The 15,523-nt window shown below is 42.1% G+C and overlaps 1 protein-coding gene across 4 annotated transcripts in view; it reads left to right on the top strand.

The window, feature by feature from the left end:
* The window catches only part of Gbf1 (golgi brefeldin A resistant guanine nucleotide exchange factor 1), a 138,193-nt gene that overhangs the window by 89,025 nt on the left and 33,645 nt on the right, over window positions 1–15,523 (top strand). For all 4 annotated transcript variants that reach the window (XM_038324742.1, XM_038324753.1, XM_038324761.2 and 1 more), the window contains exons 4-8: window positions 3,592–3,723; window positions 9,104–9,222; window positions 10,627–10,735; window positions 11,208–11,268; window positions 12,307–12,361. In XM_038324742.1, the coding sequence (XP_038180670.1) occupies window positions 3,592–3,723; window positions 9,104–9,222; window positions 10,627–10,735; window positions 11,208–11,268; window positions 12,307–12,361 (476 nt within the window). The remainder of the gene's footprint in view (window positions 1–3,591; window positions 3,724–9,103; window positions 9,223–10,626; window positions 10,736–11,207; window positions 11,269–12,306; window positions 12,362–15,523) is intronic.

Below are 15,523 nucleotides of genomic sequence, written 5' to 3' on the forward strand. Positions count from 1 at the left end.
ACGTTATACACAGGCAGCACACTCATGCAATAAAATCCAAAAAAACTTTAGTATTTTTAGTTCCAATCCAGCCAAGACTGAATAGTGAGATCTTTTCTCAAAATAAGTAAGATAAACAAAGGAGAGCCAGATATGGTTTTGTGTGCCTGTCATTCCAGCACTTAGGAGTTGGAAACAAGAGGATAAGTTCAAGGCTAGTCGAGGCTATATAAACTCTTGCTTCAAGGTGGAAAAAAAACTGAAGAAGCCTAAGATTCACTAGAGTGACTTTAAGTATCACATCAAAACACAATTCATAAAATAAATATTAATAAATTGGGTTTCATTGGATGGTACACACCCTTAATCCCAGTACTTGTGAGGCAGAGGCAGGTGAGTCTCTGTGAGTTCAAGGCCAGCCTGGTCTAGAGAGTGAGTTCTAAAATAGCCAGGGCTATACAGAGAAACCATGTTTCAAAAACAAACAAACAAACAAAATCACCTCAAAATCAAAGCAATAACAAAAAGACAAATTGGGTTTCATCAAAAGTAAAGCTGGGCATTGTAGCACACAACTTCAATTCTAGCATTAGGGAGGCAGAGGCAGGCAGATCTCTGAGTTTAAGCCAGCCTAGTCTGGAACACATAGTTCCAGGACAGCCAAGGCTATGTAGAGAGACCCTGTCTCAAAAAAAAAAAAAAAAAAAAACCAAGACAGAAACATACCCAAAATTATGTCTGCTGTATAAACATGTAAAAGGCTGGAAAGGACCAATCCTTAGATAGTGAGGACATCTGCAAATAACTGTATCGTCACTGAAGACTTGAATGTAGATGAGAAGTCGATACAACAGTGGTTCTCGACCTTCCTAATGCTGTGGTGACCCCAGTATAAAATTATCTGCTACTTTATAACTATAATTTTGCTACTGTTATAAATCATAATATAAATATCTGTGTTTTCAGATGATCTTAAACAAGCCTTGTGAAAGGTCTGTTCGACTGCAAGGGGTTGCGACCTCTAAGTTGAGAACCACTTTTCTAATAGGCAGGGTAGTAAACTGGAGACTGATGCCCTTCAGCCAGTTAATGAATAAAGAACCTATGACACACACATGGAGAAGAGAATACTGTCCTACAATAAATAGGGACAAGCCCCTGCATGCAAGCAGCTTGGGTAAATATCTTATGTATACCAAATGTGAGCATCTTTTAGATGACAGACCAAGGTAAACATAAAGTAGTAAGAGAAGATGATTTTAAGTTTTCTTGTGTGTATGGAGTCCGACCTCAGATGCCTACCTATTGCTGCCTACCTTTGTTTTTGAGACAGAATCTCTCATAAATCTTCTCAGCTAAGCTGACTGGCCAACAAGCCCACAGGATTCTTCTGTCTCTACACCTAGCACTGGAGTTAGAGACTTTAACATAGGTGCTGGAGGTCTGAACTCAGGGCCTCATGTTTATGCAGCAAGCACTTTATACTCATTTAGCCATTTTCTTAGTCTAACTGTACACCTTTTAACATGCTCTTAAAAAGTGTTATGTATTCCACTTTTCCTAAATATAGTCTGTCTACCTTAATGCTTATTATTGCACACGTACATGTGTGCACACACATTTCTCTTTATTTTTTATGTAAGTTGTCCTCTCTTGGATAGACCCAGTGGGAAATGAGAAGCAGGTTTTTTACAGCTGATGTGATCACTGTACAGACAGGCTTGGAAAATGCTACCCAGTCTGCCAATTAATTAAAGCATTAATCTGGGAAGCAGCCGGCCCAGAAAATGTTTGCTCAGAGAGACAAAAGGTAGGAACTGAGTAGGGAGTGCCCTAGATTTGCATGAAAATAAAGGTTTATAAGAATGAACACACACACACACACACACAGAGAGAGAGAGAGAGAGAGAGAGAGAGAGAGAGACACCCCTACCTTCCCTTTGTCTCTAAAAATGGGATAGCTTTGATCATATCTCTTAACAAGTTTCTGAACTCTGAAAGCTGAAACCACAGTAGGGTATAAACAAGCAAATTCAACCCTCAGCAAAGTCGGGTAGGCAGGAAGTCCAGGGCGGTGTGTCTTCTTGACCTGGAATGAAATCTGCTACAGTGGAAGTATGTGCTGGCAATTAGGTAGGATAGGTATATGGTTTGGGGAGCTTTAGAACCATGTAGATCCCAGCTCTGCTTATTGTGTGGTTTGAGGCCAGTCATTATCTTAACTAAACCTTATTTTTCTCAAAGACTGTAATGCTCCTTCATCTCAGGACAGTTAGCTGCCTGTGTTCTCTGGGAAGGAAGGAGGGAGGAAGGAAGGAAGGAAGGAAGGAAGGAAGGAAGGAAGGAAGGAAGGAAGGAAAGAAGGAAGGAAGGCAGGCAGCAAGGCAGCAAAGAGTGGTTAGGACCTTCCAATCCAAGATTACAGATTGTCTCTGTAACTGGAGGCTGCTCAGCCTTTTGCTTGTTTTAGGCTTCCGTTTCAGCAAGGGACTATGAACTAGTCTCTCTCACCCTGGGATTTCCTTAGTCTTACTCTGTACACAAGGTAAAGCTTGCTTGTGTGTCACCAAAGACGATGACGACAAGAGCATGGACAATTAACTCATGCTTTTTGGTTATATTAAATAAGTATTGCTGATTTCTTTGTTTGTTTGTTTTTGTTTTTGTTTTTTTTGAAACAGTAGTCTGCTACTCTGGCTGACCTGGAACTTGCTGTGTATACCAAGCTTGCTTCAAATGTGTAGTGATTTTTCTACTTCTGCCTCCTGAGTTATAGATATGAACTGCCATGCCTGATGCCCAGCTATTAATTTCTTGATTGATCAAGGGCTGGGAGTATAATTCAATGGAAGAATAGTTACATAGCATATGAAGTGTCCTGAGCTCAATCTCCAGCATAACAAGCACAACACTAATGAAATAATAGCAAAACGTCTGAAGTCTGAAACTGGAGAGATGACTCAGCAGTTGACAGCACTGACTGCCTCTCTTCCAGAGGACCTGAGTATGATTCCCAGCAACCACATGGCAGCTCACAGCCCTATATAGCTGGATCTGATGTCCTCTTCTGGCATGCAGGCATACATGCAGATAGAGCACTCATACACACACACAAAAAATAACTCAAAAAAAAACACCTGGGGCTGGAGAGATGACTCAGTGGTTAAGAGCACTGATTGCTCTTCCAGAAGGACCTGGGTTCAATTCCTAGCATTCACATGGCAGCTCACAGCTCTCTGTAACTCCAAGATCTCACACCTGCACACAGACAGACATACACACAGGCAAAACACCAATGCATGTAAAATAAAAATAAATTAAAAAAAAAACCCTGATAGGCTGTATATGACATAAAACTCTCCCTTTTAATAGTTTTACTGTTAATTTTTAAAATGTGCTTTTTAAAAATGTTTAATCTTTTAGAGCTACATACTAAAACTTTTACAGATAAAATGGTAGTGTCAGGAATTTAATTCAAGTTATTCTAGGGGGAGGAGGACTGACCCAGCCATGAAGACCTATAGCTTCCTTCAACAGACAGAACTGACCTTTTGCCAGAGTTAACTTTTGTTAGATAGTTTTTTGATTTGTGGCTTTTCATTTTACTTGCAGAACTCTCAGAGATTGAGCCAAATGTGTTCCTTCGTCCATTTCTGGAAGTTATCCGCTCTGAAGATACCACTGGTCCTATCACCGGCCTGGCACTCACCTCTGTCAACAAGTTCCTGTCCTACGCACTCATTGGTAAGCCTTGAACTCCGTCAGACATCGCCAACACGCTATTTCCTGCTTCTGTTCAGTTGCTCAGGCCTTAAAGCAGCCAGTGAGTCTTGCCTTCCCATTCCTGGTAGAGGATAGGACTACTCACTATCCATCATGCAGATTAACTTAGCTGTACATGGAGGGAGAGAAGAGAGGAGATTGCCTGTGATGCTAGCTTCTGTCACCCTTTGGAGAGTTAGGCGTATGATACCATTGTGGTTTGGTTTGTCTTTGTTGAAGATTACTTTTATTTCTTTGTCTTGGGGAGTAGGAGTGTTCACACGGAGGACAGAGGACAATTTGTGGCATAGGTTTTTTTCTTCTTCCACCATGTGGAGCCAAAGGAACAAACTCCAATCACTAGACTTGGCAGCAAGTTTCTTTACCCACTGAGCTGTCCCTCTGATCTGGTCTGCCTTATTTTCTAAATATAATTTATGTTTATTGTAAGAAAGCAAATAATACAGAGACATCTGAAAGAAGAGCTAAGTGTCTCTCCTCTGTTGTGGTGCCGGAATCTCTTCTTTAGGGAAAAGTGTCAATTACATGACTTGACTTGTTTCTTGACGCATATATGTATGAGCAAACCCTTTCCCCACATGCACACCTCCATTTTAAGACAGATGGTGGTACAAACCTTTAATATCAGCAGAGACATGTGGATCCCTGAGTTCAAGGCCAGCTTGGTCTACACAGAGAAACTATCTCGAATAACCAAAAATGGGGGGGGGGGGCTTTCTATGTAGCCTGGAACTTTCAGTCCTCTTGCCTCAGCCTCTCAAGTACTGGATTTAGGCAGTATTATTATTATTTTTTTAAGATTCATTTATTCAGCAAGGCAGTGATGGCACACACCTTCAATCCCAGTACTCGGTGGATCTCTGTGAGTTTGAGGCTAGCCTGGTCTACAGAGCAAGTTCCAAGACAGGCTCAAAAAACTACAGAGAAACCTTGTCTCCAGGAAAAAAAAAAAAAAGGAAAAGAAAAAAAGATTCATTTACTCATTTTATGCGTATATGTGTGTATCTGAATATATATATGAGCACAATATGCATGCAGATACTCATAGAGTCCAGAAAGGGTATCAGATTTCCCTGAAACTGTAGTTACAGATACTGATGAGCAGCTGGGATCTGAACCTGAGTCCTCTGGAAGATCAGAGTACTCTTAACTGATGAGCCATCTGTCCAGTCTAATTATCCTTTTTTAAAAAGGGGTGGGATAAAAGGAGATTTTTACTATGTATTTTTTTATATTTCAATTAATAGTTTTAATTTGATACACACAAGATAATTATATAGCTGATTTTTTCTTTTCATTGTAGTAAAACATATATATATTATATACATATATAAACACACACACACATATATATAATTTTCCATTTTAACCCGTTTTCCTTTAAGACAGATCTCATGTAGCCCAAGCTGACCTCAGATTTATGTAGAAAGGATAAATATGAGCTTCATGTCTTCCTGACTTCACCTTCCCATACTGGGATGATAAACCTGTGCTACCACACCCAGGTTTTTGAAATGTTAGTATCAAACTAGTGGCTTCATGCATTCTAGACAGGCACTCCACATCCCCAGTCCTCTTTAATCAGATTTAGTATATAATAGTTTTAGTTATGCCCACAGTATTGTGCGCCTATTTCTACCATCTCAAACTTTTTCATTGGTCAAACTTTAACAATGAAATAATAACTTCCTACTTCTCCCTCTCATCCACCCCGGATTTAATGGTGTTTTTTATTTAATATTAACATTATTCCCTTTTTGAAACCATTATAAATAATGCTGAAATAAACAAGGAAAGATGGGGGAGGCCTAGGTTCTCGTTAGCCAGAAACAAATGAATGACCTTCACATTCAGGGGAGAAAACTCTTTATCTTTTCTAGAAAATTTGATTGTCTTAACTAAAGCATTTAGAATCCTAAATGCTTTAAATTTAGGATCCTAAAGCAGTAAGCAGGAGTCTTGGGTGTCAGCCAGGTTCTAAGTAGATAATGCCTCAACCTCTCCATCCAGACCCACTAAACTTAGCTTCGTACTTTCCCTAAAAGAAACCAGGCCCAGTTGCTTCCAGCCTTGACCTGAGCACCACCTGCAGGTCATGTCTCTTCATAACCTCAGCCAGCTGCCCTTCTGAGTCTTTCCCTTTGATCTTTTCTCCTTCCTCTGCTCCCTTCCTGGACTTGGCAAACAGGCTGGTCATTGGAGCCCTCAGGCCAGCTGGTCACTGGAGCTTCCTGTGGTAGGAAAGGAGAATGCTGGGAGGTGAGGATTGCTATAGGCTGAGAAAAGGAGCAGGGAGGAGTGTACAAAAGCAACTCTCTGGCAACTCTCTCTGAAGCTGGCTTCCAAGTGATAGAAAAGGAAGATGTCTGGAGTCTCCAAGAACACAAGGGCTACTAATTGAGCTGTCAACTCACCCTTTGTATAGCGACCTCCTAACAGAAACCACCCACTGTTCCCTGAATCCTGCAGCCCAAGACTTCTGAGATGATTTTCAGTCCTTAGTTTGGTCCCACGTATCTGCCAAGCCATGATTTGTCTAGCTTGCTGGCAGGCTCTTCCAGTGATTCTAAGGACCTGTTACTATTACCTGCCTTTTTGGAAAAAAAGACAATTGCTACTTTGTTGAAGCTGAGGAAAGGAGAATACAAAAAGATCAAAAGAATTTATATCATTTTATCAAGAAATTACTAAAAGATAGGAAGAAACAGACTCCCAGGAGCCCTGAGCAAGACTGCTGTTCACTGAACTCTGATATGCCATTCATTACCAAGAAAGACTGGGCTTTCCTGTAACCCTGGAGGCCTAAATAATGACTTTCAGGCAGAGGGTTTAGGCAAGGGCCATAAGGAATGGAATTTTCAGTTGGGCAGTGATGGCACATGTCTTTAATCCCAGCACTCTGTAGGAGAGGCAATCAGATCTCTCTATGAGTTCGAGGCCAGCCTGGTCTTACAAGCAAATTCCAGGACAGCCAGCGCTATAATGTAGAGAAACCATATTTCACAAAACAAACAAACAAACAAACAAAAACAAAAGAATGGAATTGTCTTGCTGATTGAGAGAGACACAAGAGGATGACAGGAGGAAAAGCTGGATCACCACATTGTGCTCTGAGTCCTGAAACTGGTTTCCCTTTGCATATCTCTGAAGCAGCCACTGAATACTTAGAAGAGGGTTGATGCAGGTAGAACAGTCTTGGATGTGTTGGAGACTAGTGCCGACGACAACAGACGAGAAAGGGAAAACAAAGAGTACTCATGTTTAAAGAAAGACTTCCTGCTCGTTGTTGCCAGAAAAATGCTCAGGCTTCTTCACAATCCTCCAAGCTTTAGGCCCGGGAACTCCATTAATTTCAGGTACCAAAACAGGGAAAATCGCCAGGTGTGGTTTATATAGTTAAACTTTTGGAGGCAGAGGCAGGGGATCTGTGAGTTCAAGGCTAGCCTGACCTATATAGAGAGTTTCAGGCAAGCAAGGACTACATAGTGAAACCTTGACTCAGAATGAAGAAAAAGGAGGGAGGGGTAGCAAGATGTGTCTCCTGACTCCTATCACTATGTTCCGGACGTGCTCAATCTCCGTGCTACCTCAGCTTTACTCCGGTTTGAGCTTTACCTTGTGCCTTTCCTAATTAACTCCATGAGCTCATTTTCTAAAGCTAAGCAACAAATGAACTCTCCAGAAGCAGCCTGGCGCAGAAGCCAGCAGTCCACGTAGTTCTGCAGGACTCTGAAGGCATTGCTGGAGACAGCTTTTAGCCTGCTCCATGTGACTCTTTAATTCAAAAGTAGAAGCAGAATTTATCCATTTACTTCCAGCCTTTAGTTGTAGGTCAAATCCTAGCTGCCTCCCTCTCCCCAGTCTTTGGTCCTATTCAGTTTGTTTCTTTTTCTCTCCTAAAGCCTGGTTAGTTAAAGGAGGAACGAGATTTTTTTTTAAAAAAGCTGCTTATGGTTGGCTCATACCTTATAATTTCAAGTCTTTGAAAGGTAGAAGAAGGAGGATAAGGAATTCAAGACCACACTTAGCTTTGTAGTGAACTCAAGGCCAGCCTAGTCTACACAAGCAAGACCCTGTCTCAAAAACAAAAACAACAACAACAAAAAGACCAACTAAATAAATAAATGAAAACAAGTTATTTGGAGTAGGTGGCAGAATCTCTCTGTTTACAGTCCTGGTTGGCTTCAAGCTCATCACTCAGCCTGTCAAGTGTGTGGCATCCCACCTGGTCTTTGTATCAAGAGTCTTACTCAGTGTTGTTGTTTTAAATAAGGACCTTTGATCTAGTATAATATGGTACCCAGATAGAAGTACTGGTGGCACTAACCATCTGTTTTTAACATCATTCCCTTAATTCAATTGTGCCAGAACATACAACTCCAAATAAAAAGAAGTTCTATTAAAAGATGAAAAGAATGCTGGGCAGTGGTGGCACACATCTTTGATCCTAGCACTCAGGAGACCGAGGGAGGCATATCTCTGTGAGTTCGAGGCCAGCCTGGTCTACAAAGCGAGTCCCAGGACAGCCAGAGCTGTCACACAGAGAAACCCTGTCTCAAAAAGATGGAAGGGGGGAAAAAGAAAAGCTACAGCCTTGGCATTCAAAGCTCTGACTCTACTTGCTTTTGGTTCCTGTTTTTAGGGCCTTCCACTTCAAAGTGAGTAGTTTACCACTGGTGATTACCCAAGTGTGTCCCTGGTCCAGCAGTATTAACTTTACCTCAGCTCTTAGAAATGCAGGCTTTTAGGCCCCACTGTGTACCTACAAAATCAAAGCTTCTGCAGGGTCAGTTGAGAAAGTACACACAACCTCAGGACCTGAGTTTGGGCACTGTAGTGCAAGCTCTGGAGACGTGAAAATAGGAAGATCCCTAAGGCTTGCTCACCTCAGTCTAGCTGAATCACTGAACTATAGGTGCAGTGAGAGACTTTGTCTCAAAAATAAATAAATAAATAAATAAGGTGGAGAGTAACTGAGGAAAATACCAGGCATTGACCTCTGACATATACACATGCACACACACACACACAAACTCTACAGAAAAAAAAAAAAAAACTAGAAGTAAGCTGGAGACTGAGTGTTTGTTTTTTTTTTAAACAAATACTACAGGTAATTTTGATACACAAGACATGTTTTTTGACTCAGTAGAGTTGTGCAGAGGGAACTGTTAAAGCCAGTTATGGGTAAAATTCTTAGGTAGCTCAAAAAAAAACAAAAAACAAAAACATAGTTAGGGAACTGGCGAGAAAGCCAGAGTCTCTCCAGGCAATTTATAGAGGTCATCTTCCTTTTTCCCTGTCTTTCTGACATGATTTAATCTGTCCCTTTTTGCTGGAACAGATCCAACTCATGAGGGCACAGCAGAGGGCATGGAGAACATGGCAGATGCTGTCACCCACGCCCGTTTTGTGGGCACAGATCCTGCCAGCGATGAAGTTGTCCTGATGAAAATCCTCCAGGTAAGTGGAAGGGAAGAGCAATTAGACTAATGGCCAAGGGCTGGTGCTGCTAGCTCTACTTACCCGAGTCTGCAGGCAGCATGAAGCTGTGTTTTGACTCCACTGAGGCTTAGAGACCAACTCTGTTTCCAAACAAGGAGCCAGGTACCCAAAGTAAAAGCTTTCCTAAGGAAAATAATTAAGAGCTCTAAATGAACTGATATCAAATACCAGAAGCCCTTTCTACATGTGCGCCTCTGGTAGATTGTACCCATGTCATCTCTCTGTTAGGTGTGGGCTAGAGCTTGTGTCCCGTGTGCTAAGCACAGAAAGGGCTCCCAAGTCAAGCACTTGGGCGTCTATTTCAGGTTGAATGAAATAAGGTCAGCACTTAATTTTTTTGTTTTTAGTTTAGTTTAGTTTTTTAAGGCAGAGTATCTCGTGTAGCCCTGGGTGTTCTAGAACTGTAGGACTAGGCTAACTTGGAACTCAGAGTTCTATGTAGCTCTGCTAATCTTCCTGCCTTGATCTCTCAAATGCTAATATTATAAGCATGTTACATTGTACCCAGCTTTGAGGTCAGCATTCTTGCTAATTTACCCTGAAATCAGGCATAGTCATGCATACTTGTAATTGTAGTTCTTGGGAGACTGAAGTAGAAATTCCACCCCAACCTGGGCTAAGTACAAGATCCTATCTCAAAAAAAAAAAAAAAATCAGAAGGTAAAGAGATGCTCACCTGTTTTTTTGGGCAAAGCTCTTGCCTAGTCTATGTAATTTGATCTCCAGCACCGGTTTTTTTTTTTGGGGGGGGGGTTGTTTTGTTTTGTTTTGTTTTTTAAGAGAAAGAACTGAAGAGAGCTCAGGTAGTATACGGTGTGCCTTTTAAGCATGAAGACCCCAATACTCATGCAAAAAGCCAGGCAAGGTGGTGAGTATAGTTGTAATCCCAGGGAAGCCAAGACAGGAGGATCCTGGATCCTTGCTGCTCAGCCCATCTAGCCTAATTGGTGAGCTCCATGTCAGTGAGAGACCTAGCCTTAAAAGAAGTTGGGGAGCCAGGCATGGTGGCATACGTCTTTAATCCTAGCATTCAGGAGGCAGAGGCAGAGGCAGGCAGATCTCTGAGTTCAAGGCCAGCCTGGTCTACAAAGTGAGTTCTAGGACAGTTAGGGCTACACACAGAAACCCTGCCTTGAAAAACAAAAAGGAAAAGTTGGACCACATTTTTGAGGTTGATACTCATGTTATGATCTGGCCTCCACATGACCATTAACACACACAAACACACATGAACATACACACAACACAAGCGCTGGTAAGAATAATAATAAATTTACCTGGTAGGTGCCTTTTCAACCTTCAGGTAAGCTTTACTCAGCCTACTTGGTTCATTACAATGTCCTCTCTTTCTTCCTTTTGTAGGTTCTCCGAACTCTGCTGCTAACCCCAGTGGGTACCCACTTAACAAATGAATCTGTATGTGAGATTATGCAGTCTTGCTTCCGGATTTGCTTTGAAATGAGGCTTAGTGGTAGGTACTTGAATTCTAGTTCCTTCGCTCTCCTCTGATAATCTGGTATCTATGTGTATAGGATACTATCTCTGAACCCCATAGGAACAGGATTTCTCCATCATCTACCTTGGGTAACATTGGGGATTTTGTTATGAAGCTAGAATAAAGGTCTTAACCCATTGTTCCCAGGCAGGAGTGGGGATAGCTCTTAAACTGACTCAGTTACAGAACCAAATCGCCCTTAGGTTTTCTGGGATTGACACCAATTGATAATCCAAGAAAACCCATCTAGTTGTCCTCTTTTCCTGACTCAGTAGTACCACCTAGTGGTCTGATAAAGTTATAGCTACCAGGCTGAGCTGGAGCTGGTTTTAATAAGTTTGGCATAATCCTTAGTAAATACAGTTTGGAGGGGAGTCTGCTCTGAGAAGTCTCCTGATAATAGCACAGCAAGTAATGACACCTGTGTTATTTGTTTTTGCCTGTGCAGAGTTATTGAGAAAATCCGCAGAGCACACTCTCGTAGACATGGTGCAGCTGCTCTTCACAAGGTAAACCTGCTGCTGTTTGCTTCTGCCCGGCTGCCCAGGCCTCTGGAGTCTGCCTGCTTTCACACAGCCACTTTAGGGACCTGGCCAACCCCATAACCACATCAGAGGCCACTGGGATTATAGATAGCAGTAGTTCTCCAGGCCCAGGGTTACTGAGCAAGGGAGAAGGAAGAGAGCTGCTGTGGCCTCTGGGAGGCAGAGGGTTATTTAATCTCTGCTTCCCAAACTTGTGTCTGTTTCTGTGCAGGTAGCATCTGGGAAAGGGAACCTAGAGAAGATGCCAAATTTAAGCAGCCTAGAACAGGTTGCTGAGCTTCCAGAGCTCAGCCTGATTTCTGTAAAAGAAGGCCAAGACTAGGGTAACCAGGAGTTGTGAAAGCTGATTTATTGGCCCTTATCTTGGCTGGTCTGAGATTCCGTGAGTTTAGCATTTAAAACTCTGTATCCTGGCAAACCCCTTAATCCCACGGAAACCATGATTTTTGATTTCCCTAGGAAGGACTCCTTCATTCTAGAGCCCACAAAGCCTTTCTGTCCTAAATCTAATTGCCTAGTCTATACTTCCTATCCAGAGACTCACTAGAGAAGAATTGAAGCAATGACTTTTAAACCTATCGATGGGATTTCTTTTTGCTTTTAGAGTTAATCCCTATTGTCTGCACATTAGCCTGCCCTCAGACTCTGCTGCCAAGTTTCTTTCCCCATGGGTTTACTGCCTTTAAAACACCAGCCTGTTTTTACTACTTTCTCTGTGCCTAACTCTCTATCTCTTGGCTTTCAGCAGTGATTTCCAAGGATAAAAAGAACCTCCTTACTCCAAAGGGTGCTTAGTTACCCTACTCCAGTGTCTACTTTATCTATGTCTTACATGACCCACCCAGTTTCTGTGGCTCTGAAGCTCTAAAAGGGATGAGATTAGCTTTTCTCTAACTAAGATACAAGGATACATACTATGGACCAATTCACCTGCTATAACTGGCATAGAGGAGAACATTGTCATTATCCCCAGTAATAGTCATGCCATTCTCTATCTTATAGGTTACCTCAGTTTAAAGAAGAACCCAAGAGCTATGTGGGAACCAACATGAAGAAGGTGGGGTCTGAAAGTTCATCTGCTGTTCCCTGTCCAAACCTCCTTAACTTCCAGACTCAGTGCTATGGAATACTATTGATTAGTAGCAAAGACATGGTTTTGCCTAGATTGGTCTGCTTGAAATCTACAAATAGCTGCCACTCCTATAGTCAGTACCTCTCCTTGCTGACGTACCATGTATGCAGATGAGCCAGCCCTTAAGGAAACTGGACCAGGCTTTCCAGGCTAAGCTAAAGATTCTTGTTGACAAAGATGAAAGTCTGACCATCTCCTTCTGGCTCAGTCTTGTCAGCAAATGAGAGCCCTAGAGAGGCTGTACCCCAACTCCTTCCTAATGCTGAATAAGACGGGACTTGCTTGCTCTAGTCTCTGTTGAAGAGATCAAATCAAGCTAAACTCCAGATCAAACTGCTAGGAAAAGAATGGTGATCAGGATGGCCTCTTTCTGTCGTGAACCAAAACTCTGCACTTGTCAGACCTCTGATGAGGCTCTGCCTGTGGAGTGACCCTTGGCTACTAGGTGCATGCACCTGCCCTGCTCCCTTCCATTCACCCCATTCCTGCCCTGTGTCCTGAGCTGACTTCACTCTTTTTAAACTGTCGTTTGCCTGTCTTTCACAGATCTCTCCATGTCTCCTCAGCAAACTGCAGCTAAGTAGTGGGGAGCAGACCAAAGCCCTGAACCAGTTAGAGAGGGTGCTACTCTTTAAGAACCTCAAGGTCTCTCACCCTCGCCCTCTCCTTCCCCCCATTTATTTATTTATTTATTTATTTATTTATTTATTTATTTATTTATTTGAATGTTTAGTTTTTTTATATGTAACATTGGGTCCAATTTCTGTTGTTCAGAGCACAACTTACCTACTCTAGTAACACAGCTTGGCGTTTGAAGAGTTGCATGTGTTTGTAGCTTTGCAGTACTGAGAATTCTCTTGGGATTTCTAGTTGCCTGGAAGCAGAATTAAGTCTTGAACATCACATAGTGAGCCTAGAGAGCCTGGGTCCTGCTATCATCTTGTGGGAGGACTTAAGACCCACCATTTCTAGGGAAATTACAGGGACCTCAAGCAAGATCTTTCTTTCTCCCCTCCCCTGTCCCAGAGCTGGTGTGGAGAGCTTAAGCATAGTCGTTGAGTAGGTCAGGATACCTAACTGATTTGGTGGTCAAGGTGGCACATCCTGTGAGGGTTTTTATTTCTTGGTTACATAAAAGGGATCATTGCAAGATTTAGGTCTCAGAGTTGATAGACAGGAACTAAGGAGCATGGCAGCCTAGGATACTGGGATGGATTTATTTATTTATTTATTTATTTATTTTTTGTTTGTTTGTTTGTTTGTTTTTGAGACAGTGCTTCTCTGTGTGACTTTGGAGACTGACCTGGAACTTCCTTTGTAGACTAGGTTGGTCTTGAACTCACAGAGCTCTGCCTGTCTCTGCCTCCTGAGTGCTGGGATTAAAGGCATATGCCACCACCAGTGGTGGGAATTTTCTAATATCTACAAAGATACCCTCTGTTGTTTAAAATTCAAGATGTAGATGAGTTTACTGGAGGAGTATAAAAAGGTTACCTGAGCCCTTGAAAGACGATGAAGAGAGGGATGAGGGATGTCTAGGTTATCCATCACAAGACTGTGCATGCCAGAGGTGTGATTGTGAGCATTCCTGTCATTGAAGATAAAATAACTATGTGAGTGTTCTCTAGCTAGGGGTGTGTCTGTCCTATTTGAATGCATTGTCTCATTTTGTGTTTGCATAGTTAACAAATTTTAGCTGTCTTCAGTGGCTAGCCTGCATGTGGCCATGATTATTTGCCTAGGGCCTGTACTATTTTTATAAAGTTATTGCTTTATTGGAATTGTACAGATAAGGTGGCATAAGGTTCCATGAACACCTGCTGCCTGCCATGTACCTTAGAGCCTTAGGACACGAACATAGCAATACAAAGTGGAAGATAGGAAATACCAATTCTTGTGTAGAAAGAATGTCCATTGGGACTGATACAGAGGAGTCTCCTAGAAAGGAGAGTTATCTCATAAACCTTTAGTTGTTTGAGCTTTCTGGAGCCTAGTGATAATGACTAGTAAGGCCAGATGGCCCTTTTGTTCTTTCATTGACCCTTTGAGTTTTGTGTTCTCTGTTTGTCTCATTCTTCTCCCAGATCAGTCTTTACCATGAATGTGATCTATCTGAACTCCAAGGTTACTGGGAAGAGCATCCTTCTGGCTCCTGCATAGTCATAGTAGCTCAGTTTTAGACATATATTGCAGGTGTTTTGGAGGTGGAAGGACAAGAATATGAATCCAATGAGAAGCTGGTACTCTTCAGAACTGAGAGAAAGGTTCAGTTTGGGGGCCTCTCCTTTATTAGGAGGAGATTTGGGGGGGGAAGGACGGAAGGAAGGAAGGAAAGAAAGAAAGATTATCTGGTTTCTTAGTAGATGTTCAGAGACTATCAAAGCTTTATGAGGGAGCTTGAAGGAAGACTTTTATCTCCAAATCTTAGAAGAAATTGAACAGATCCTTTAACATTGAATCTAGTGGTACTAGGGATGTAGCTCAGTTGCAGGAGTCTTTGCTCGCATATACAAAGCACTGTGTTTGAGCCTCAGCATCACGTAAGTGGAGTATGGTAGCACATGCCTGCAATCCTAGCACTTGGGAGGCAGAAGCAGAACCCAAAGCTCAAGGTCATCCTTGGCTACATAGTAATTTTGAGACCAGTCCAGGATACATGAGGCCCTGTCTAAAAAAGTAAATAATGGTAAAATAAAATGTAGGAAGGACAACTGTAAGAACAAGAGGCTTTATTGCTATAGCACAAATTGGGAGCAGCAGCAGCAGCACTCCATTCTTAATGCCACAAATAATTGGAGCATCACTCCTTTCTCTATAAGATCAACTCCTCACCATTCATTTAATGCAAGAACTGTAGAATAAAAGTTGTCCTTATGGTCTAGATCCCAGTTCATGCCTTAGTGAGGAAGCTTTGAATCTAGATAGGAAGAGTAGGTACTCATATTTGGACAAGAGCTAGAACTAGGAGCTGCTCTGCAGTGACTGTGGAAGAAAGTCAGTCCACAGGCTTGTAGGCAAAGCTGCTCTTCCCTGGTCAGCAAGAACAGTGTGTGACAGCTGGCTATATCAACGACTAGTTGAAAAGCA

Source organism: Arvicola amphibius, chromosome 1 (assembly GCF_903992535.2).
Source record: "Arvicola amphibius chromosome 1, mArvAmp1.2, whole genome shotgun sequence".
NCBI classification, from domain to species: Eukaryota; Metazoa; Chordata; class Mammalia; order Rodentia; family Cricetidae; genus Arvicola; species Arvicola amphibius.